Source organism: Epargyreus clarus, unplaced genomic scaffold, assembly GCF_041222505.1.
Source record: "Epargyreus clarus isolate Ecla_fem2 unplaced genomic scaffold, WU_Ecla_fem_2.2 ptg000019l, whole genome shotgun sequence".
In the NCBI taxonomy this organism is placed as follows: Eukaryota; Metazoa; Arthropoda; class Insecta; order Lepidoptera; family Hesperiidae; genus Epargyreus; species Epargyreus clarus.
The window spans coordinates 5,479,598-5,503,479 of record NW_027332227.1 but is presented as its reverse complement, the minus strand read 5'-3'; the positions used below and the strand labels follow the sequence as shown (position 1 = coordinate 5,503,479).

Sequence of the window (23,882 nt, the reverse complement as noted above, 5' to 3'; positions counted from 1 at the left end):
GCCAGTGAACTCACCTAGCGAGCACATTTAAATTAGTATGTAGTGCCGGCGACTCGCCTGGCAAGTCCATCGTGAAATATAGGCGGCACCTTAACCCCATACTTGGCAGAGAATTTTACCCTAAAAAAATTATACTTTTGCTACTACCCTGCGTTAATTGGGTTATAAGGATATTAGGAAAACTAAAATAAAAAATCTCTGAAATTCAGTTTTCAGTATGTGTCTTTTAGTGCACACTGCCAGGTGCACAAGAAAAAAATGTGTCTTTAAATGCACACCGCCAAGTACTCACTAAACTAAGAAATAAAGTAAAAAACATAAATATATCATACATTCTGAAAATACTAAAGATAAATGTCTCGGAAGTTATAGCATATCAACAAGTTTTGCGATATTTTAGTCGAGTTGAGAGATTAGAAGACTACCTCCCAAAAAACACAGTTTCCCAAATACAGCGACTCGAAACTTTTTGAGTGGTAATAATTTTTGTTTACCACTGTTCTCATAACGAACCAGCAACCAGGAATTACAAACGAAGATGTCCAAAATCTGTGAAGACAATACTAACGATGGCCTATCACATCTGTACGGTATAAAGCGACTTGTCTGTTTAGACATTCATCCATATTTCCGTTATAATGCTGTATTAAATTTGAGCATATGACTGGACCTTATTATACTTGATTGAAGGTTGTGGTAAGAAGACAAACTTTTCTTCCCACTTTATCTTCAGGGCTAGTGGCGCATCTATGGCCGAACTCAAGTGGGAATTTGGTCTTATCTGGGGTTGATATTGCAGATGTTCTCGAGTCATCATTATTGGAGATGTTTATATTTTTGACAGAAGACGCTATTGATTAGACAGGACTTGAGTTCAGAGACGTCTTGATGAGACCTACACATCTGAAATTCATCTTTCTAAGATTTGCTGGATTCTACGTCAGATTTAATTACGCAATTTACACACCAAAGCTAAAATTTTTCAGCCTCCAGTCATCTGAAAGAAAAATATTGCAAGCTTAGGACTGGGAATTTAGTGGAAGGGGGGAAAATGTGAATTGTAGTCAGGAATTATAAAAAAAAACTCTGACCTTGTTCACCCTACCCCTACCTTGGATGCAGAACCTTAGTATATAGTAGCAAAGTTAGCAATGTGCATTTAAAGACACAATATTCACAAACAGTAATAGTATATATCGTTGGCAGTGTGCATTTTAATGCACACATGACAAAAGTCATGAATTACAATATATTCAAAACATTATATCTCAAAAATAATATTACCAAAAAAATTCATAAAGCTTGCAAAAAATAAAATTATATAAATTTCATGCATATAACTTAATTTCATTCAGATAAAATAAGATACTTAGAGAGCGTTACGCACGGCACGCTATTTTGATGACAATGTGTGAACGAGACAGATATAGATTTGATTTTCTGACGTAAAGTTTGGTAAGTCGCTTTGAGTTATTATTAAAAAGATTCGATGCTGCGTTTTTCAGAAAAAAATATGATTTGAATGTGCATTTATGTGCACACTGTCAAATATACGGTAAAGGTAAATCGGTATCGAACGTGTTAAATCAGTTGTCCATAGGTGGCAGTCGCCGTTTACCATCACCTGGATTGCTTTCTCATTTGCTACTCCGATACTATATTAAAAAAAATTATAAACCACATTTCGGTCTTGAGTACTACCGGAGCTCGGTCACAAATATGCTGTTTCCCCTTAAACTAAAGTAGAACGTCGAATAACTATCTCTGCCACTCTACAATTCACTACCACAGACAGACAGGGTGCAAATTATTGAAATCATTTTTATATTTTCATTTTAGTGATGTCATTAAAACTTTCATCTAAACGTATAGAAAATGACTGGATGACCAGCACCCAGACTGAATTTGTTTTTGAATTCTGGATTTTGAGGCATAGCCTTAAAGACGGGAGCAAGTATTAAAGTATTTGAAATTTGGTAATTCCATATGACTTTAGGCTATATTTTATTCTGAAAGCCACGTCTATATTAGCACAGCTGTTTAAATGCAATAACAAAATAAATAATAGCATTTATTAAACAATGGTACAATATTACCAATTAAAAAAAAATCAAGGACAACTTCAGGTATAAAAGTAATATGAAATTTTGTTTTGCTTTATAGAAATCCAACAGACGAGATGGAGCTTTTATTAAGTGTAGTATTGGCCGGGCTAATATCTTATACTCATGCCCAGAGCACAGGTGCATACACCGATGCTGAACTAATAGCATGTTTCGGTAATCGCCCGACTACGTACAATCTTGTAAGTATACACGAGATTTTAACGCTTATCATTTCATATTCGGGATAGAAACCCCCTGATTTGTAGAAATTATATGCGAATTAAAATAATTATGACTCGCTTTAACGGTGAAGGAAAACACCGTGAAAAAACCTACATTACTCACATTTGGGTGTGTGAAGTCCAAGCCTGTTTTGACCAGCATATAGACACCATGGCCACGTCTGAGAGGCCATGTCCATGTCCATGGATCCATTTAAATTGTGAAAGCCTATGATTAGGCTATATATTTCAATACTGGGGTTTTTATTCTTAATTAATTACTAGTTAATATATAAGTAGCAAATGAGCATGCACTGGCATGCCGTCCATTTGATGGTAATTCGCCACTGCCACTCATAGACCAATAATTTACCAGACACATTAAAACTGCTATCTGGGGTGGATAACAAATGCTTTGCTATACCTTACGAATTCATTGGAATGACAATTCTACATATAAGAATATCTTCTTCACTGCCTTTAACATCAGAAAATAGCAACGTAAAGCACAAACTATTAAAAATCGAATTAGACGTAGTCGTGATGGCTACGGAGTCGCACTACAAGTAGAGCATCTTTGCACAATTTAAAGATCTAAAAAGTAAACCCTGAATTTATATATTTTTTTATAAATGTCCTATAATCATCAATAGTACTTTTAGGTGACCTTCCCCGATGGTACTGTACTGAATAACACAAATTCGGACGCCGTGCTTTCTGCAAAAACATTCAGCCAGAAGCCAACAATAATATATCCATACAGAGTTGACAAATATTACAGCTTTTATTTTTTCTGTAAGTATTGTGATTAATTAATATATATATATATATAGAACCCAATTATGCACCTATAATATGTGTATCTGTCGCGACAAAGTATAAAATAATTTTATAAATAATCTTACCTAATATAAATATTTAAGTACATACAGTAGGTATGTACGTATATATATATACCTATATAGGTGTAGTAAGTATGTACGTACCTTACTGAGCATTGCTAATACTATCAAATAGTACGAAATTTTCGTCATTTAATATGCAGGTGTGGATGGAGTTGCCTGCGTCAAAAAACACCGTCTTCTATGGCATATGAAGAACATACTCAATAGTAACTTTGATAACGCAGACACACATATTCCGTACACCGCACCCGAACTAACAACGAGGTATCGTCGCTGCATATTTTTAAGTGGAGTGCAGGCTGAAAAATTACCGGCTGGTAATTTGTAAGTATTATTTTGTACCACTACAGATATATTACTGTAAGTATAATATAGGTATAGTAGTCCTCAACTGCCTAATTCGTTTTTAGGGTTCCATATTTAAAGGGTAAAAATAGAACTATTAATAAGCCGCGTCTGTCTGTCTGTCCATCTGTCCCCCTATCACAGGACTGTATTTCTTAACCCGTAATAGATAAGCACTTGACTTTTTACAGACTATGTATAACGTTAGCCGCTATAACATCAAATATAAAAATAAAAATAAAATATTAAATTTAATAGGGCTCAGACATAGATATATTAATGGGCTTCGTCATACAAGAAAACATTTTTCAACGTTTTTCGTTTTATTTATTGAACCTTAACAGGTAAACAGTTCAAATTGTCACAGGACATTTACTTCTATCGGTACGGCTGCTACATAGATTAGTAAAGATTACTCACTCCTAACAAGAAGATGTAACCAGTTTTGAGAATTGAAATAGTTGCGTAAAAAAGTTGTGCCACGTCTCCGTGCTAAAGTGACCCTAAAATATTTGAAATAATTATTTATTTATTATGTAAATTACGCAGTATTTCAATTAAATACATTCAATTCCAAAAAAGAACTTACTAATAAGCCGTTTGTGGCTACATTCAATTTCAAGGCGACGAAGTATCTTTACTAATGTATGGGCTGCTATGATAACAAATAAAATAGGTACATTTTGTGGTACGGAACCTTCCGTGTGCGAGTACGGGTCGTACTTGTACGATTTATATTTTATTGGAATAAATTGCCAAAATTCATACGAAAAACAGTAGTCTGACAGTAAGCAGAATGAGGCAATCTGACTGCCTTCTACATTCTTCTACATTGTTTAAAAATTCCCACAATATAAAATAAGCTTACTTGTGGAGACTACTAACAAAATCTAGACGAATTCATAATTCCCAATTTGTAGCAACCGATGTGACAAAATGATAAAGGAAAATTCAATTATACATCTGAAGTTATCTCGCAACGGAATACTTAAAACTTATCAGTTGAATAAATATTTTTGTAAATTGTAGCTCTTTAATATTATTATATATTATGTTTCAGAATATTATTTTATATTATGTTTCAGAATATTATTTTATATTATGTTTCAGAAACCAAGCTCCGGAAGATACAGACATCCCAAAGCTAATAAGGGATGACAAAGTGACCGCGAGTGGGGCCACATATTGTAGAACTGAGAAGCTTGAGTCTCCTCCGCCAGCCACTCCTACACCCCCTAGTTGTGGTTGTAATAAATCTTCGGATGGCCTCATTAATGTTAAAGTGGCAGTCTTAAATACTAAAATATGATGTCTATTGGATGAAACATCTTCTCACCATCTTAATTCCAACGTCACTTATTTTTTAATGAATCTTTCCCGTTCTCCACTTTTTTAACACAATACCTACATTATTTATATTTATTTTCATTACCATAAAGTATTTTCCTCCCGCCCAAACTATCAAACCAGATAATATTTTAAAGGTTTTATTATAAACTTGTTATAAATTAATTCATTAAACTCAGAAGTGATACAGACATACATACCATGAGGATATCGATATTATATACCATATTACATGAAATATATATAAAAAATAAATATTGCAATTGAGCTTCCAATGTTTTATTTCTTTTATGCATTTATTTATATTGTCCTTAAGGAGTTTCAACTCCCTAAGGACAATAATATGGATGATTTAAAGATAAACCGAGCCGCAGGCTGACAGCAATGGAAAAAGTCGGGTTACCGAAAACCTTTCCAAGATTACTTGTCGGTATTTTATGTAAAAAAAACCCCTAATTCCTTACAGAAATAAACGTATAAGTTAAAAACTTTATACTTAAGGAAATTTAAAATAAGGAATGATGCCAGCATTGCTGGCAACAAGTGGCTGTTTCCGAAAACCACCACACATGCGTTGGACCGACTAAATATGTTTTATGGTGCTGCCACACATGCTCCTCGTGTTGTCGTGATTATTTCCAGTGCGGTCACACGCGGCCTTACTCGCGATATTAATCACGTTGCGCCGCATTTTACTATTCATAGGGGAATAATATACACGTTGCAAGGGATAACATCATAGTTGCGGCAGTGTCGTATGGTAACCACTTTTTGCGAAGCAATAGTATTTGTGACAAAAACGTTGCATAAATATAGGATGTACTTAAAGAAATTACTAAATACACTTCCAATTTTCGCTGATTAAGTTTAATACATACCTACACTTTTCTGATAACATTTCTCTATAAAATGCGCTAACAAGACTTATTCTAAACTTTTCTGATGATCTCTTTTTGAAAGCATACTTTTGAAACGAATTTAGGAAATGACTACGGCATCTAGATTACCGATATTACTATAGTATGTTCGGTATGAAATAATAGTATTTAACATAATTCTACAATATACAGTTCAATTGACTAAAATAATACAACACTATATTTTTGAACCAGTGGCAAGTGGCCTAGTTGGCGGTAACGTCTTCAACGTGCTTACGCCACGAGCGCTCGGACTTGCATCGATGAAGGCGAGTGTGGCCGTTCATCTCTTGTTGCCCATCTGACGCGATAAATGACAGTACTAGGATAGCCTGGCAGGACGAGCGACATGATGAGCCCCGGTCACACAACGTCCTTCGCGACTCGTGTCGCGCGTGTGGGCGAACCGTTATATCTTACGATGTTAATATTTTACCAATAGATGGCGTCGTAAAACTCTTTCCCTCTTCATATAAGCTTTTTATTTTTTAATGAGCATCGCCTATTTATATTTTTTAGACAAATTATTAGTAATTTGGATTTTTGAAATAATTAAAAGCAGTTATTTCTTGCAATGATACTATTTATTGATTAAATTATCTAAACTTAATAAACACTACTTCACTAAAAGACTAGACTTAAACACTTCCTATAATATAGATTTATTTATTTTGTGCTTGATCCTTGCAGCATAGCCGACCACCTTTGATCCCCTCATCGGGCACTGCCTTGTCATTGAATGGTATATTGTTAAGCTTTACTGTTTCATCTGTAATTTTTGCCTCTGTAATTAAAAAATATAATTAGCACAATAAAGTACTTATTAACTAAATTATAATTTTATATATAATTTTATTCTACCTAATCAATGTTTGTAGTACACAAACAAGTATTATAGGAAATATCAATAAAATGAAATTAAAACCACATATTGTGGGTACCCGTTACATATTAAAAAGTATAGACTACTAAAAACATGAGATGCGATTTGGAATGATATTTACTACATAGCGACAGGAGAAATAACACTACATTGTCGATAATTAAGAAAATGAGTTACCATAAACTCCAGGCCGGATCTCTCTAGCTTGTATTATTTGGGTTCTAAGCTCCCTTTCAACATCCTCGCCAAATTTGATCATCTGAAAATGTACTACAATGTAGGTCAATAGCAATCAAAAAAAGCTTAAAATAAACTTCATATTGAGCAAATATTTACAGCTTTTATTGCTTCCTCGTTATCCACATGTTTGTTTTTGCTGTACTCCTCATTTATCTTTACTCTGGCCGCTGTCAAAGCTCTTTCATCACCAGAAAATACCTTCATTCTAGTCCGATGCAATTTTTTAAAACTTGACAACACCTGTAGAACATATTTTTTTATAAATAGTAAATGCTTAATATTGGTCCGTTTCTACGCGATACTGTTTAATGATTTATTAACGACTAATAAAATTACCATTCTACGCAGATCGGTCATTATTTTGAACTTTAACTTGAACACTATTTTGTCAATACTGTAGAAGACAATAATACGTTGTAATATTTAAGAAATTTTAATAAAACATTTATTAATACATACTCAATTTAACATAAATGACAAATGACAATGACAATATTGACAATTAACAATTTGACAAATATAACGCAGTAGGGATGCACGATATATTATGGAAAGTTCCATAATAGCTATACATGGCCGGTACAAGAATATCACAGTATAAAATATATATAAATAGATCTTTTCTTATTCTAAAAACTAGGTATATTTTGCTCCTATAAAATGCAATATAATTAATTGATTAGTAAAACTGTCGGGTCGGCATAATGTGACACGGAATCCTAGGTCCTGGTCAAGTCTAGACCCGTCATTAAGAATTGTCATAAGTTGCCATAAAACAAATTTATAATTTACATTCAATATTCTGTGAATTCTGTATTTGATTCTGTCTGTTTTATCTGTATTCTCTAACTTTTGAAGTTTCATCAAGTTCTTCAAAATACTTATAAGTTTGTTTTTTTTTTTAACTTTTTACAAATATAATAAGCTATATTCTTTTTCACATTTTTTTAGCTTTCAGTTATACCAGAGAAAATTTATATACTATTTATAAAAAAATGACTCGGCGTTTAAAAGCTCTTATTGGACCGTCAATACTTAATTCGGATTTATCAAAGTTATATGAAGAATCTCAAAAACTTTTGGACAATGGTGCAGATTACTTACATTTAGATGTAATGGATGGGCATTTCGTTCCCAACTTAACATTTGGACATCCTATAGTAAAATGTCTTCGGGGTAAAATAAAGGAAGCATTTTTTGAAACCCACATGATGGTATCAAATCCTGAACAGGTATTTATTATAACCTTATTATAGTTTCATGCTTGTTTAGTGAACATTACATAATATCAAACCTCTTAAACAGACAAGAATTCAGAAGACACTGATTTTTTTTTATAATGTTGCACATGAACATGTGTTCTGCCAGATGGTATTGGTAACCAATCTGTATAGTGTAGGCTTTATGCAGGTGTGGCGGTGGTACCAATCGAACTTTACTGGTTATAATATCTTCTAAAGTTACTGAATTGTTAACAAAGAGATAACTGCTGTATAATTGATTCTAGTGGATAGTTCCGATGGCCGATGCAGGGGTTAATCAGTACACATTCCATATTGAACCGGTGTCTAATGTGGCAGAAGTGTGCAGGAAGATAAAAGAAAATGGTATGAAGGTAAAATAAATATCAAATTATTTAGTTGTTTTCTCTTTTACTATATCTCCTTATTTTGGGTATAAATATTAATTAGTTATTATAACAGGTTGGGGTTGCAATTAAGCCTGGAACACCAGTGTCAGAGGTGGAAAAGTACATCTCAATGTCAGACATGGTGCTCATAATGACAGTGGAGCCAGGCTTCGGAGGCCAGAAGTTTATGGAAGATCAGATGACTAAAGTGGAATACTTGAGGAAGCACTACCCACTGCTGGACATTGAGGTGGATGGGGGAGTCGGTCCTTCGACAATAAGCTGTTGTGCTAATGTATGTATTCTTTTTATACCATGTTATAAATCTATATGTGAGGCACTAGTAACTTTTATATTTTGATGAATAGACAAAGATATATGAGGGTAATACATAATAATTTGTCAGTTGTTTACATGAAGTTATCTAAAATTAAAATTTAAGTTCACATCCTAGAAAAGCTAAAATGGATATCCTATACCTTTAGTGAATTTCAGTAAAAATAAAGTACAACGGATTAGATGACTTTTAAATTATATTTCGCCAATATGAACTGTTAACTTGAGATATATGATTTAATTGATGTCTTTACATTATTATTTCACAGGCTGGAGCAAACATGATAGTATCAGGGACAGCCGTCATCGGGGCACAAGATCAAGCAACCACTATCAAACTATTGCGTGATACTGTTCAAGAGGCCATAGATAAGAACATATAAATTGTTGAATAGATTTAGTTGGGTTAGATACTAATTGTAGGAAATATAAATGGATCAATGCAATAAATTGTTATAACAATAAAAAAGCGACTTACAAGATCTTAGTCTCTCAAACAACTAATTTCCGAACATGACAATAGTAATAAGTGAGGAAACCTACACAAGAGTATTTTGAAAAAAGTTCCTAAAAAAGTGTAAACTCTATTAATTTGCATGTGGCACACACTGTGGACTATGGTCTAAACCTAAGAGGAGACTCATACAGTGGGGACAGATATGGGTAGAAGTGTTATAGAGGACAATTACATTTTTATTACTCAATAAGAATGGTATTGGTGAGCCTATTTGCAATCTCTGAATATTTTTTGAGCTTTTACAAGTTATATTTTTATATGGTGCATATTTTAATAAAATAAGTACAACAATTTTTATTACTCTTTTAATCAAATCTGCTTAAATCTATGTTGTTTTTAGTACTTGCATCGTTAGTAATGTCTTGTTTTGATACTGGAAAAGAATTGCTAACTGCAATTCCACTATCTTTAAATACCATTGGTTCATTTTTCGCTTTAAGTTTCGTTCTGAGACTGCTAAGAGCTACGAGTATGGCTTCTTCGGTTCTAATTGTTCTGGAGCCCTGATTTGGCAAAACGTTAATGTAATGATTGAATAATAATGAAGCTTCGTCTACTTGTAATTGTTCATCACTCTCTAGAGCCGCTTCAATCCCATGCAAACCACCAAAGACTATAAGAGCGTGGTTGTAACCAACATTCTTCTCTGAAAGGTCATCAATAGAAGTGCCTTTATCAGAAGTACCAATTGTTAAATCATATCTGGAACGAAACAACATATTAGTATATATCTTATTGCAACAAGTAGAATAGGACAATACCTGGATCAATGCTATTTTAAATCTCACTAGTCAATGGATCTAAATGTCAAAATTTTATATGAACTTACCCATCTTTGTATGGGCATTGAGTAAACACTTGGCTTAAGTTATTGGCAATCCTCACTGTATACCCCCAGTATACTCCAGTCTCAGCGCGAGGTGTTGCCAGGCTCACAATTTTCCCTTTAATCTTTTTACTTCCTTCGGCAGATGGTAACATCTTCACTGTTACTCTGATTCCTGGGTTTAATAATTTATCAGTAGAAATATCTTGCAAAAGTCCAACATTTACTTGGGAGCCTCTACCTGGCTTTACTTTTTTGTTCATTGTTATGCCCTCTCTGAAAAAACATTATACGTGTCAATAATTTTTAGAATGACTACAAGGTAGTTTAATGGATAGTTGTTTTTCTGTAATATAACATGCAAGGTTCCTACAAATGTTAACAATTACAGGTTTAAAATTAAAATGTAGCATCAATGAAACTAACCTAAACTACACATCTTTTAAAATAAAAGTAGCAGATACATTACTATAAAGAAGCTTTTATAATTAAAATAAATTAATAATTTTAATAACACAACATCTTTTAACCCTGAATATACATATAAACAAAACAAACAAAAATTATATTAATAACAAGTATGAATTATGAATACTATAATATTACCTAAACTGAAACTCATTTGACTGTCTCAGATGATGCGGTGCATCTAAAGGATTTAAGAGACCTGCGAACTCCAAATCCTTGTGTATGGGGAAAAAATGTTTCCGCAAATATTGTGGACACTCCAAGTACTGTAATATTCGGGCCAGTTGTACACAGCTTTTCCTTGCCACCTTCCCGCCATCAACATCATCCAGCTTTGACTTTTTTGTGTTTAATTTATCCCCAATATCGTCGTAAACTATAACTTCATCGACACAAAACACGCACGCTGCCCGCGCTATTTGTCCCGCTAAATACGTGCGCAACTCCGCAGACTGAGCATTTTCTAGAATAGAACCAGGCACTGCTATGCTAATAGTTGATATTTCGGAATTCTTTTTCTCCTTTTCCTCTTCTTCTTTTATCTTTTGCTCAACATCTTTTTCATGTTCAAGTTTCTTCATCCGTTTTATTATTTTCTCCTCATTTCGCTGCCGCTTTAAAGCCTTCTTCTCTTGATTTATTTCACGCCAACTTTTCCCTGATGGCTTTACGCCCGTTAATGTTTGCGACATTACTAATTAGTATTTAATTTTATTCTTTAAAACATTTTAGAAAATATTTGGCGACTCCGTGAATTAATACACGAACACGCGAGTCGTGACAATTCACATGTGACATTGACTTTTGATGACAATTGACATTGAGCCAGAGTAATGGCGGCTCCAGACACAGATATAGCATAAAAATTTTAACATATTTAGACACATGTGAAGCACGTGTATTTGAATATTTGTTCAAAGCTTGATTTAAATATTTTCACTCTGCCATTTGGAGTCGGTTTTTTGAGTGCGCATCAAAGCGTTCAAAGAATAATTTTATGGTTGTTATCGAAAAGATCAGAGACAGAAAAGATCTAATTTCAATTGTCCAGTTCGAAATATCGATTCAGTGAATGGAATGGATCCAGTACTAGATATCGATTAAAATAATCGATTTTATTGGTCCAAAAATTCGATCGTTCTATTAATCAATTGATCTCGTGATTAATGAGATCGATTTATCCCATCTAATCATCTTCCTGTTTTAACTGAACTCATTGCATTCATCCACGTCCCTAAATCGAGTTGAGACTTGAGATATAAATAAAGTACTCTGTGGACTTGTCTGACTCTGATGTGATGTCTCACTTGTCAGTTGTCAGGTCACGAATGTCACATTATTTAAGTTTCTAAATCTAAGGTTATATTTTTTATATTAAAATACTTTCTATTTTATAAAACCAACGAGTATAGTAACCTATATGGGAATATAAAACTTATCAAATCGTCTCGTTGGGTTATTGTATATACAATAATTTGCTTATGAAAGTGATAAATAAGAATAATTATAGCAATAAATTACCGGTAAGTTATAAATTGCCTTCTATGAAATCTAAAATTTTATCAGAAATATGTTTATTGTTTATATAAAAACATTATAAAAAAAGTAATTTAGTAAATTGTCACCTTTTTCCTGTTATTCAAAAATCGTAAACTGTTTTAAAGAAGGAGTAAAGAAAAATGTGAGTAGACGAGCGAAAAAGCCTATAGAAATTAACTTCAGTGAACACCATTTAATTATTCAAAATCAATTATTTTCATGCAAGGTTCCTTTCCCTACAACTGTTTACAAATAAGTAATGGATGTTTGGATTTGAATTGAGTAGGTCGCGAGTGAGTGATATAAAAGATATATATCTTCACCAAAGAGCTAATCACTCATCAACTCCGACTACGTCACATGGTAGGTCCGTACGATTCCGGATATAAGATCTTCTTCAACTCAACAGTGTTATACTCGCTCGCGAGTGAGTGATGAGTGAAATGAGCGACTGATTGAGAGAGTCTGATTTGAGTCAAATGCATTACGTATTAAACACTAAATTAAAATCTTTTTTCTTTGCTAAGAATATGGAAACAGGGATATAAATAGTGTTGGCTGTGAAATTCATATATAATTTCTTGCCAGTTTTGTATTAATTATAGGAATCAAAAATGTTGTCAAAACATTTTGATCTGATTCTCTGAAATACTGATATAAAATGTCGCTTATATAGTTACAGAGCTACTGAGCTAAAGTGAGCTACTGAGCTAAAAGAGTGATATATATCACTGAGTTCAAAAGATATATCTCTCTCTTTTCACTTTAGTGATATATTGTGCGCACCTCTAGTTTGGATGTTACCTTATAAATCCTTAACCTTTTCTTATCATATAGTCTGGAATATGTAGAAGCATGTATATATATGTAGTATAACTGTAGCCAGAATTATTAAGCAGTGTAAATTCTGGTCTAGAAGTAACAAGGTTAAGAACAATGTTTGTAATATATATCTTTATTTATATTACAAAGTAAGTCATTTATGTAACATGCTTTTACTAGCTACTACTACTAGCTTTTTTAGCTATTGCTTTTACTTTGCTTTGCAGTCAGAGGATGATAACAATAGTTATTTTTTATCTCTCCCTTGGGAATAGTACTTCTCCCTTTCTGGACCCCTGACAATATGTGTACAAAATTGTATAACAATAGGTTTGGTACTTAAGGTGCGATGGGTAGCAAACAAATAAAGAACTAACCAATTAATTCACTTTCTAATTTATAATATAAGTTAGGATTCATTTGTAGATGATGAGACTGAGAACACTGGCTCAATGTTTTTTGATTATTTCAAGCAAGATGGTTTATTATTGCCCATTAACTAATTATGGCTATTCCCTCTGGACAGCTAAACCCACAAAATCCCCCATAAAATAATAATGAGTGATTCACTATGTTTAAGAATCTTGTATGATTTTTAACATTAATTTTATGTGTGTTGGAGAAACTCACTTTTACTGTCCATTATGCATAAATCTTCCTGTTTAGAAATTTGTGTTAAATTTTTGGAAGCAAATAAATATTGTATGCATTGAAAGGAGATCTCCAGAACTGGTTGATTTCTTAAATTCCAGACAACAGCTGATAATTTCTCTTATGAAAAAAGTCTCAATTTATATAATTTAGTCAAAATCCTAGATGAAATTTACTCATATAAAGTCCAGTTAATTTATATTACATTGATTAGTTTTGTTAAGGATATGTTTATATTTATAGAATCTAATAACTGTGTTACTTGTTTTTATCCACATTTAATAGTAATCAGAATTATTTGTGTGATAATATTTTTAACAGTCGCAAGTTGTTTGTTTCCACAAACACAATCCACAAACTTTAACAACTGTATTACATCATATACTTTCATCATATAAATGGTTCATTATTAGGGTTGACACATTTTTAGTTGAATTTTTATTACAAATTAGCTGACCCATGGAACTTCCTTCCGCCTAACAATAAATGTGCAGATGTGGGATTTTAAAATTAATTAAAATTATTCAGTTATTTTTTTATAAAATTACAGAAAACAAAAACTTGAAAGTCAATTTGAACTTTAATGCCCTACCAAAAAATTTAATTATTAGTGGAGGGTTCCAGGAAGGCAAAACAATTCACAGACCCGTAAAGCGCGACATTTGACTAATTAAAGAATAAGTTGCACACACTTATTTATTAAACTTCAGTGAAAAGTGCTTCTTTCCATATTCTAGTCTAGAGTGAAGAATGTGGTAAAGGTGATACTTGTATGAGGCATTCAAATTTTGTCCGGGGTAGCAACATATCTGTGATCAACTTCAGCCGGAACTGTGTCCCTACGTGGTGCTCAGTTCCTATATCACCCCTACTAAATTTAATACTTGTATCATATGTTTGAAGGTGGTAGAGCCCTTTGTGGTATGACTACCGATGTTTATGAGTAGCAATGGCATCTTACAACACTGGACTGCTAGCCCCTTTGTAGCTTCTTTCTTATATATAAAATTCTTTAACTGTTATCTATACTTCTATACTAATATTATAAAGAGGAAAACTTTGTTTATTTGTTTGATTGTAATGAATAGGCTCAAAAACTACAGGACCAATTTTAAAAATTCTTTCACCATTCGAAAGCTACATTATCCACGAGTAACATAGGCTATATTTTATATGAAAAATTTTTGATACTTAAATAGATTTTGAGGCAGTACAGTTTGCCGGAACAGCTAGTACATAAATATTATGCGTTTGATGCCTGCTGTTAGGTCATAATATTAAATTGAATGGTTTGTCATTATGTTTAGAAATCATGTTTATTCGATATATTTTTATCAGTGTACATCCCTATTAATTTAGTTTATATTATTGTTTTATTATCAGGACCCCTGCATCAGGTCAAGTGCGACAGAACATTGATAAGTGAACACATCAACTGGCTAGCAGATTGTTTACACATTTTTGTAATACCACTTGAAAAGTACAGACATGGCTGCCAATGGAAAATTAGGTAAGTGTAATCTTAGCTCAAAATATCAAATTACTAACACTTATATAATTGATTGACTGATGTTGGTGTTTTTGTTACAAGTCTGCAATGAAAACAAGGAATAATTAAGGTAACACTATACAGTATAATAAATATACAAAAAGAAATAATGTTGGCTAATATTTGGCTTCTATGTGATGTCGCAAATGAAGTCTTCTTGTACATGTAGTGATCAAATTCAATATTGTGATATCCATATTTTTTTTACTGCATTAATACACTAATTTCTGCCTTATAACAGTCGGCGACATATAAGCATGAACGGTCCTTATAATTATAAAGCCCTTACGACACTCTTCACACAAGAACATTGTAAAACCCCACACATTTGATTATTTAAGCGGTGGTACGTCGTGGGAAATTACGAAGAGTTCTACCACATTTTAAAAGTCATATTCATTATTTACAGCTCTCCTTAGCGTGTCAGACAAGACTGGGCTGGTGCCTCTAGCGAAATGTCTCTCGGAGATAGGGTTGAAGTTGGTCGGCAGCGGGGGCACCGCCACGGCGCTCCGCAACGCCGGCCTCGCCGTCCTCGACGTCTCCGACATCACCGGAGCCCCGGAAATGCTGGGCGGTAGAGTCAAGTCGTTGCATCCTGCGGTTCACGCGGGTATCCTGTCCAGGTAATTATGAGAGATGGTACAAGGGTTAACGTTACTTCAGGTAAAGCCGTAGGGTTAAATTGTCGACGATCATTTTAAAAATTGACAACATTTTTTTTTTTTTTAATACCGCCGATATAACCAAGAATCGCAAACGTATTTAATCTCAGCTCAGATATTACTTCAAAACTGAGGAAACCTGCACACCTGAGAGATTTATAAAACAAAAAGAATCTCAGTAGTATGTGAAGTCTACCAATACGCACTTAAACCTTCTCATTCTGAGAGGAGACCCGTGCCCAGCAGTGGGACAATAATGGGATTGACGGTGATTGGCGTCTAAATAATAAAGCTGTACCTATACACCCACAGGCTAACAGATTCAGACCAGGCGGACATGAAGCGTCAGAAGTACGACATGATAAGCGTGGTGGTATGCAACTTGTATCCGTTCGTGGCGACGGTGTCGAAGCCGGACGTAACAATCGCCGACGCCGTGGAAAACATCGACATCGGTGGCGTCACGCTGCTGCGAGCGGCCGCGAAAAATCACGACAGGGTCACGGTCATCTGCGACCCGGCTGATTACGACAAGGTTATTGATGAACTAAAACAGGACAAGAACCGACAGACTTCTTTGGAGACAAGGTAATTTATTCTGAATTAACCAATAAATATTGTTGAAAGTAAACTGCATAGATAAATCTTTTCTTACGCAGCATACGATACGGGATAGCAGGAATACGCTTAAGTAACAAGGGTTCTTCACCCTTAACATTTTTTTATTTATATGGCAACACAACGCTTGCCGGGTCAGCTTGTATTGTATAAACTGATGTTTGCCTATAATTTTTGACAAGCTTTCGTATTTTACAATTAGACCACAATGTCATTACTTTTTTGGAAAGTAAACAGTTAGCTTCTATTTTAATCGAACCTCATACCACTTCTAAATTCGTTCCCACATTAATATTTGTCTTTATTAATATTATTAATTTATACTATGCTATTATAAAATTTTATGGAACCTTATCTGTAAAAGTATTATATTTAACAAGTCAATAATGATATGACACACTAAACATAAGGTAAAAAAATACATACTAATAATAAAAATTGTTTTATTATATTTACAGGCAAAAATTAGCTTTAAAGGCTTTCACCCACACGTCGGAATACGACCTTCATATCTCCGACTATTTTCGTAAGCAGTACTCGGCCGGTCAATCACAGTTGACCCTAAGATATGGTAAGTTATATATAATTTAATGAGTAAAATAATATATATCTTAGAGTATATTGCGATAAATAATAATTGTAGAAGAGATCTTTTACATCTTTTCCATCTCTCATCTCTTTAACACTTGAATTTGTGCCGACGTCAACCTATTGGCCCTCTACTGGGCATAGGTCTTCTTACAGAATGAGGGGGGTAGACTTCACCACCATTGAGATTTTTTTTTGTAAGAACTCTCAGGCGTGTGTCATTTTACAACCTTTGTAACTTCCAAAATCTAATATGCATATAACTTCAAAAATCAGACTTGCATGCCTGAGATTCCAACCTTTGTAACTTCCGAAATCCAAGATGCATGCCTGAGATTCGAACCTTGGACCCCCGACTGAGAGACCGAGTTTTAACCACTAGGTTATTACTTTTGATTTACGTATTTAGTCTTTATTGTTTCTATGTAGAGCTTAGAATAAATTTTCATGTTTAAAAACATGCTGTGAAAGGTATAAGTATAAATTTTAATATCATTAGGTATGAATCCACATCAAAAACCGGCTCAAGTGTTCACGACCGGTGATCGTCTGCCACTCACGACCTTGAACGGCTCACCTGGCTTCATTAACCTATGTGACGCTTTGAACGCTTGGCAACTGGTCTTCGAGCTGAAGGAGGCGCTGGGGATCCCGGCCGCGACCAGCTTCAAACATGTGTCGCCAGCTGGCGCCGCTGTCGGGATACCCTTGACTGAGGAAGATGTAAGTTCTTGTTGTTGAAAGTACTATACAATTGAAGTTTACTTTTTTAATAGTCAATGTTTCGTAGTAGTTTGAGTAATTAGAATATTAAAAAAATTGTTCCTTACTAAATGTTCCTTATTTTTTGTTCAAAAAGTTTCTTTGCAGTTATTTGTCTCGCCAAGAATAGAATATAATTAACTTAATTAAAATTGTTTGTGGTAATAAATAATTGTATAACGAAACCAAGTATTGGCCACAATAATGTAGGTTGTGTCATGTCTGTCTATCATGCAAGTTTAGATTTTTGGCCATTTAAGATCTTACAATGGTATTTAAAATTTAATGTTAAAATAATTTTGAACAATTTAAAGTTAAATCAACATGTCTAAAATAAGACCTGACCTTCAGCGATAGGGCTTCAAATCTAAACTAAAATTTTTTTTCAACATACATTTTTTAGCAGTAAATTTTAACTCAATTGCTTGTCAGGCTGCCGTGTGCATGGTGTCCGATATGCTGGAACGACTGACGCCTATAGCCGCAGCGTACGCTCGAGCTCGTGGCGCGGACCGCATGAGCTCCTTCGGGGACTTCATCGCGCTTTCCGACCCTTGTGATGAAATCACCGCCAGAATAATCTCCCGGGAAGTCTCCGACGGCATCATCGCTCCAGGTTACAGCCAGGAGGCACTCGATATTCTGAAGAAGAAGAAGGCAGGAAATTACTGCGTTCTACAGGTGGGTGTCCTGTTTGTTGCTTACGTATGAGACGTGCTTGGTCATCAGGAGTGTGGTTATAGATACACTTATCAAAAGGGTCATTTATTACTCCAATCTTATAAAAAAATTATAAAAACCTCGAATTTTCAATTTCTTGTCACAAAGTCGCTGTTAAAGTCATCTGTTCGGTCGGTCAACTCAGAAGTACTGAAGTACGTCCTACATCCATCTTGGGTGTTTTTGTTGTCTAAAATGTAAAGAATGGACGAAATTTCTTAATCCATCAATTTAAGATATATGAAAGAAACATCGATTGTATAATAAAAATAATAGAAAAATAATTGATTGCATAAATAATTATTTTAGATGGATCCCACATACACGCCAGAACTAATGGAGCAAAAGACCATCTTTGGGCTAACACTGGAACAACGCCGCAACGACGCCAAAATTACATCAGAGCTCTTTAAGAACATTGTCACCGAGAACAAGAACTTGCCGGAAAGCGCCGTGCGAGACTTGATCGTTGCAACCATTGCACTCAAATACACACAGAGCAACTCTGTATGCTATGCTAGGGATGGGCAGGTAAATAGTGTAAAATGATTTATTATGTAATTACTAGCTGATCTGGCAAACTTTGTACCGCCTCAGAATCTATCTATGAAATATATTTCATATTTAATCACTTTTAAACCTTCCCTGGACTTCCACAAATTGTTCTGAACTAAAATTTGCCGAATCGGTCTAGCTGTTCTCGAGTTTTAGCGAGACTAACGGACCGCAATTGTTATATATATATATATATATATATATATATATGTCGGAGAAGGACGGCTCTCATCGACATCATTGATAGAATCTATGGGTTTTGTGGGCGTTGTCATAGGGTAGATGCAGGCACAAATACAGTAATCACAGTATTTATTGTTCTTAATATGGATTTACAAAATAACTATACTATACTACTACTATTACTTTACAAACAAAGGATTTGAGCAGCAGGTTCAAGGTAGTGACTACACGCTCCAAAGCACAACGAAATAATGATCCACCTCGATCACTCACATCAGTTCTTATCAAAGTTTCCCCACCGCGCCGCCACATACCTCGACCCCACTAGAGACCTCTTAAAAGTCTCTGCTCTGATTCTAATACGAAAGCTATACAATGACTTCGATTGATCAAGTACCAATAACATTACTAGAATACTAAAGTAATCAGTATAGCTAAAGCTATATTAAATAACTCTGACTCTTCCTCCGACAGACGGCTCTCATCGACATCATTGATAGAATCTATGGGTTTTGTGGGCGTTGTCATAGGGTAGATGCAGGCACAAATACAGTAATCACAGTATTTATTGTTCTTAATATGGATTTACAAAATAACTATACTATACTACTACTATTACTTTACAAACAAAGGATTTGAGCAGCAGGTTCAAGGTAGTGACTACACGCTCCAAAGCACAACGAAATAATGATCCACCTCGATCACTCACATCAGTTCTTATCAAAGTTTCCCCACCGCGCCGCCACATACCTCGACCCCACTAGAGACCTCTTAAAAGTCTCTGCTCTGATTCTAATACGAAAGCTATACAATGACTTCGATTGATCAAGTACCAATAACATTACTAGAATACTAAAGTAATCAGTATAGCTAAAGCTATATTAAATAACTCTGACTCTTCCTCCGACATATATATATATTTTTTCGCTAAAGAGTATTCTTGTTAGTTGTATTTCAGAATTTTATTTATAAGCTTAATGATGTTTCTTTAACCGATGCCAGCTTTTGAATATTTGTCAAATTCAGTAATAATACTGCCTCATTTAATTTTTAACTAGATGGCGTTGGTTACAATTAAATTATGTTTTAATGGCGTTTGCAATTTCTGTTTCCCAAACTTTTGTTGTTTGCCCTCTAATTTGTTTGTTCCCTTATTTGCACTCTAATTTGTTTGCTCAAAGGCGCCAAAAAGTACTTTTAAAATATTTTTACTTTACACTTTACTTATACTTTAAATATATAAGTTGAAAATGACTCATAATATAGTGAGTGTAAACCATAGATTAGTAAAGATGGAGTTATCTTGGTGTAAACTGTAACGTGTGTGCATAAATAAGTATAGATATCTCACCGCCTTGTAAGAAAGCCATTAAATGGCTTAAACGGCTGACAAATGTGTTAGCCATTCTATCTATCATGGTGTTATTTAAGCAAAACAATGCCGATATGTGCAGTGCAGTGGTGCAAAAACACGAAATCCAAGAAAAAGTGCGGAGAAATATCGTTTCATTCGTAAATGATCTAAAAACTACATTTTTTTAATATCTTTCAAATACGAAAATTGATGAAAGTGACAATTTCAATTGTCAAAACTGGTTACATTTTCTTGTTATGAGTCAGTAATGTTTACTAATCTAGGCTTTAAACATATAAGTCGTAAATGAGTCGTACAATACAGTGTGAGTGTAAAATGTAACGCAGGTGATAGGTATCGGCGCGGGCCAGCAGTCGCGCATCCACTGCACGCGGCTGGCGGGCGGCAAGGCGGCGGCCTGGTGGCTGCGGCGCGCGCCCGCCGTGACCACACTGCGCTTCCGGCCGACTGTACCGCGCGCGCACCGCGCCAACGCTATCGATAACTACGTTAACGGCACCGTCGGTGAGTAGCGGACCATTCCCCGGGAGGTCGCATAACGTCGTAAACACCGGACGGTGTGGTGAGACAGATTGGGCAACACGTTCAGAGGACTCCGGTTGCGTTCAGCTGGAGATCCCGGAGTCCTCTTCGTATCGCTAAGGGTGGCCACCGGGAGGGTTTTAGTTGGTAAAAATCCCACATAACCCCGTGTCGCTCCCACGACACTGGGTACTTTTGAAAGGTTTCCCCCTTGTCAAAAAAAAAAAGGGTAGCGGACCATTGTATGCAACTTTTTGACATTCGGTGAGTATAGACAGGTGCTCGTTCGAATATGTAAATTATCGTCATTCGAGGGGTGTAAGTCAGAATCAAAGTATTACTCAGCGAAAAATTCATAAGTATATAAATACCATTTAAAAAGCTTTAAAGCGATGTTAAATCTTATTCATACTTTTCGATTGTATAGGTTTTTTGATTATAAAGTTTTATGAATTTATGGATTGAAAATCTGTACATATTATGCCATGGTATTATTATCATATTTCATTTATATCACTATATATAAATATACATATTTATAGGTACCCAGTAACGAGTACGCATCTTAATTAAACATAATTCTTATAAATATGAATAAAAATGTACATGTGTGTTATTGAATATAGGTTCAGATCTGCCCCTAGAGCAGTGGAACACGCTGTTCGAGGGCGAAGCGCCCGCGCTGCTGATGGAGGAGCAGCGGGAGCGCTGGCTGCGGACCATGGACAAGGTGGCGCTCGCCTCGGACGCCTTCTTCCCATTCAGGGATAACATCGACCGCGCTGTACAGGTACCATAATAATATAATGAGATTTCAGGTAACCGTCAGAATGGCCGGTCACTACCCATATTTTACATCGAAATATTTACTAAAAGTTGCTACCAAGTTGCTACTAATTGCTACTAATCGTTAAACAATTGCTACCTACAATTAAAAAAAAAAACTATTTTTTAAGGTGACCGGCCGTTCTGACATCAGGATGGCCGGTCACCTATCCAGTGAGAAGAAACTGCGCAAATGAATCGAGTTTTTTTTAATCAATAGTTGCTACCAAATTGCTATCTTCATATATTTATCGTATTTGACTTCTACCTTTTAAGGATAAAAAAAGATTACGGATTTAATATTTTGATGTCTAAAGCCTGTATAATTAAAGGAGCAAGTCCGAAATTAAGTACATTATTCGTTTATAAGCATACATTATACAGGGTAGTGACCGGCCATTCTTATTGATCACGATTTTAGGTGTCCAAAACACATTAAAAGAAATGTTAATAAGTTTGCACATGCAAATTTATTTAAGTCAAGTTACTTTCTGCGGCCTGGTAATTCCAGAGTGCAGCTTTAAATTCCTTTACATATTTAAAAAATTTCCTACATATTAGCTAATAAAATCAAGTTCTAATGAGGATACTGGTTAAGTCCTCAAGATGGCAACACTTCTGTAATCAGGTTGAACTTCCGCTCTATATGTATTTAGATATAGGTGTCCATGGGCGGCAGTGACCACTTACCATCCAGTGGACTGCATGCTCGTTTAATACTACCATCTTATAAAAATAGTGGCTGACCCGGCTAACGCCTTTTTGCCATATAAATAAAAACATGTTAAGGTGAACAACCCTTATCACTTAGGGGTATGAAAAATAGATAGTAGCCAATTCTCAGACCTACAGAATATACATATAAAATTTGGTGGAAATCGGTAAAGCCGTTTCGGAGGAGTACGGTAAGTAACACGAGAATTTTATGTATAAGATGTTTAATTAAATATTCACTTCTCTTTCCAGTATGGCGTGGAATACATCGGTAGTCCATCAGGTTCGAATAATGACAAGGAGGTCATCGATGCATGCAACGAACATAAGATTACTCTCGCTCACACAAACCTGAGACTTTTCCATCACTAACCGTTTTTATCATGTGCTGACCCTTTAGAATTCTTATACAAAAGTTTAAATAAGCATAACCTTCAAAACAAACATATATTTTTATATGTATGTTTTTTTTTATATAAACATATTTTGTGCGAAAGACTTCTTTGGTACACTCATGTAATAATGTTATTATTGATCAAGAAGCGAAGCTGAAAGCTATATATAGTTCATTTTTAAATCCAAAAATAAGTTGAGCTGCTACATGTGGTTTCGTTTTGAAACTTGGTTGAAACAGTTTTGGAGTTTTTTTTGGTTATTTTGTTACATTACTTTTTATTATATAATATAGTTATTAGTAACTTCCGTGAAAAAGCTATGTAAATAAATATAAATGCATATTTAATAAATATTTTATAATATTGATTACATAGATGAGTAAGAAAATCATTTGGAAACAAAACACATATTTTAATTATATTGGGACACAGTCACACAGTAATATGTATTTGTTTTTGGCAAAGAAAGAGTGCGTTACAAATAGTGTCCTATTTTATAACATTTTTATATTTAAGTTGTTTAAACGAAAAAAGTTTTAGAAGATATATTCAGAGATCATGATATTAGTTATTATTGTCTAAAATTAAAATTCATTATTTTGTACGTCTTCCATGTATTCATTCATTCCATGTATACTCTATAGTATTGAATCTCATCT

General features: G+C 34.5%; 5 protein-coding genes across 5 annotated transcripts; 3 read left to right on the top strand and 2 right to left on the bottom strand.

The window, feature by feature from the left end:
- Window positions 1–1,484: 1,484 nt before the first annotated feature.
- Window positions 1,485–5,362, top strand: LOC140750433 (uncharacterized). Its single transcript, XM_073083932.1, has 5 exons — window positions 1,485–1,800; window positions 2,164–2,305; window positions 2,989–3,121; window positions 3,372–3,555; window positions 4,687–5,362. Exons 2-5 carry the CDS (start codon window positions 2,180–2,182, stop codon window positions 4,883–4,885), a joined length of 642 nt encoding a protein of 213 aa, XP_072940033.1. The 5' UTR covers window positions 1,485–1,800; window positions 2,164–2,179; the 3' UTR covers window positions 4,886–5,362.
- Window positions 5,363–6,402: 1,040 nt separating this feature from the next.
- Window positions 6,403–7,462, bottom strand: LOC140750106 (complex III assembly factor LYRM7). The gene is made up of 4 exons (XM_073083465.1): window positions 7,300–7,462; window positions 7,060–7,203; window positions 6,901–6,982; window positions 6,403–6,624 (listed from the first exon to the last, which is right to left on the bottom strand). Exons 1-4 carry the CDS (start codon window positions 7,318–7,320, stop codon window positions 6,503–6,505), a joined length of 369 nt encoding a protein of 122 aa, XP_072939566.1. The 5' UTR covers window positions 7,321–7,462; the 3' UTR covers window positions 6,403–6,502.
- Window positions 7,463–7,814: 352 nt separating this feature from the next.
- On the top strand, window positions 7,815–9,431 carry Rpe (ribulose-phosphate 3-epimerase). Its single transcript, XM_073083697.1, has 4 exons — window positions 7,815–8,195; window positions 8,471–8,578; window positions 8,667–8,888; window positions 9,199–9,431. The coding sequence occupies exons 1-4, from the start codon at window positions 7,959–7,961 to the stop codon at window positions 9,310–9,312; spliced, it is 681 nt and encodes a 226-aa protein (XP_072939798.1). The 5' UTR covers window positions 7,815–7,958; the 3' UTR covers window positions 9,313–9,431.
- A 302-nt stretch (window positions 9,432–9,733) lies between these two features.
- LOC140749998 (putative methyltransferase C9orf114) lies at window positions 9,734–11,543 on the bottom strand. Its single transcript, XM_073083276.1, has 3 exons — window positions 10,879–11,543; window positions 10,276–10,548; window positions 9,734–10,148 (listed from the first exon to the last, which is right to left on the bottom strand). The coding sequence occupies exons 1-3, from the start codon at window positions 11,430–11,432 to the stop codon at window positions 9,752–9,754; spliced, it is 1,224 nt and encodes a 407-aa protein (XP_072939377.1). The 5' UTR covers window positions 11,433–11,543; the 3' UTR covers window positions 9,734–9,751.
- Window positions 11,544–12,040: 497 nt separating this feature from the next.
- Window positions 12,041–23,837, top strand: LOC140749997 (bifunctional purine biosynthesis protein ATIC). Its single transcript, XM_073083275.1, has 11 exons — window positions 12,041–12,263; window positions 15,136–15,262; window positions 15,711–15,927; window positions 16,279–16,554; window positions 17,043–17,155; window positions 17,672–17,895; window positions 18,367–18,615; window positions 18,964–19,185; window positions 21,094–21,271; window positions 21,916–22,079; window positions 23,081–23,837. Exons 2-11 carry the CDS (start codon window positions 15,241–15,243, stop codon window positions 23,198–23,200), a joined length of 1,785 nt encoding a protein of 594 aa, XP_072939376.1. The 5' UTR covers window positions 12,041–12,263; window positions 15,136–15,240; the 3' UTR covers window positions 23,201–23,837.
- Window positions 23,838–23,882: the final 45 nt, after the last annotated feature.

What these genes read in the sequence shown, in the direction of transcription:
- LOC140749998 (XM_073083276.1), bottom strand. Translation starts at nt 11,432, where the DNA reads ATGTCGCAAACATTAACGGGCGTAAAGCCATCAGGGAAAAGTTGGCGT. An exon ending in TCAAATGAGTTTCAGTTTAG is followed by an intron (nt 10,549 to 10,878) that starts GTAATATTATAG and finishes ATGTTTTTTCAG; the next exon opens with AGAGGGCATAACAATGAACA. An exon ending in CAATGCCCATACAAAGATGG is followed by an intron (nt 10,149 to 10,275) that starts GTAAGTTCATAT and finishes GTTTCGTTCCAG; the next exon opens with ATATGATTTAACAATTGGTA.
- LOC140749997 (XM_073083275.1), top strand. Translation starts at nt 15,241, where the DNA reads ATGGCTGCCAATGGAAAATTAG. An exon ending in TACCCTTGACTGAGGAAGAT is followed by an intron (nt 17,896 to 18,366) that starts GTAAGTTCTTGT and finishes ATTGCTTGTCAG; the next exon opens with GCTGCCGTGTGCATGGTGTC. An exon ending in ACATCGACCGCGCTGTACAG is followed by an intron (nt 22,080 to 23,080) that starts GTACCATAATAA and finishes TTCTCTTTCCAG; the next exon opens with TATGGCGTGGAATACATCGG.
- LOC140750433 (XM_073083932.1), top strand. Translation starts at nt 2,180, where the DNA reads ATGGAGCTTTTATTAAGTGTAGTATTGGCCGGGCTAATATCTTATACT. An exon ending in TTACAGCTTTTATTTTTTCT is followed by an intron (nt 3,122 to 3,371) that starts GTAAGTATTGTG and finishes TTTAATATGCAG; the next exon opens with GTGTGGATGGAGTTGCCTGC. An exon ending in AAATTACCGGCTGGTAATTT is followed by an intron (nt 3,556 to 4,686) that starts GTAAGTATTATT and finishes ATTATGTTTCAG; the next exon opens with AAACCAAGCTCCGGAAGATA.
- Rpe (XM_073083697.1), top strand. Translation starts at nt 7,959, where the DNA reads ATGACTCGGCGTTTAAAAGCTCTTATTGGACCGTCAATACTTAATTCG. An exon ending in TGGTATCAAATCCTGAACAG is followed by an intron (nt 8,196 to 8,470) that starts GTATTTATTATA and finishes AATTGATTCTAG; the next exon opens with TGGATAGTTCCGATGGCCGA. An exon ending in CAATAAGCTGTTGTGCTAAT is followed by an intron (nt 8,889 to 9,198) that starts GTATGTATTCTT and finishes ATTATTTCACAG; the next exon opens with GCTGGAGCAAACATGATAGT.
- LOC140750106 (XM_073083465.1), bottom strand. Translation starts at nt 7,320, where the DNA reads ATGACCGATCTGCGTAGAATG. An exon ending in TGACCGATCTGCGTAGAATG is followed by an intron (nt 7,204 to 7,299) that starts GTAATTTTATTA and finishes TATGTTCTACAG; the next exon opens with GTGTTGTCAAGTTTTAAAAA. An exon ending in ACGAGGAAGCAATAAAAGCT is followed by an intron (nt 6,983 to 7,059) that starts GTAAATATTTGC and finishes GTACATTTTCAG; the next exon opens with ATGATCAAATTTGGCGAGGA.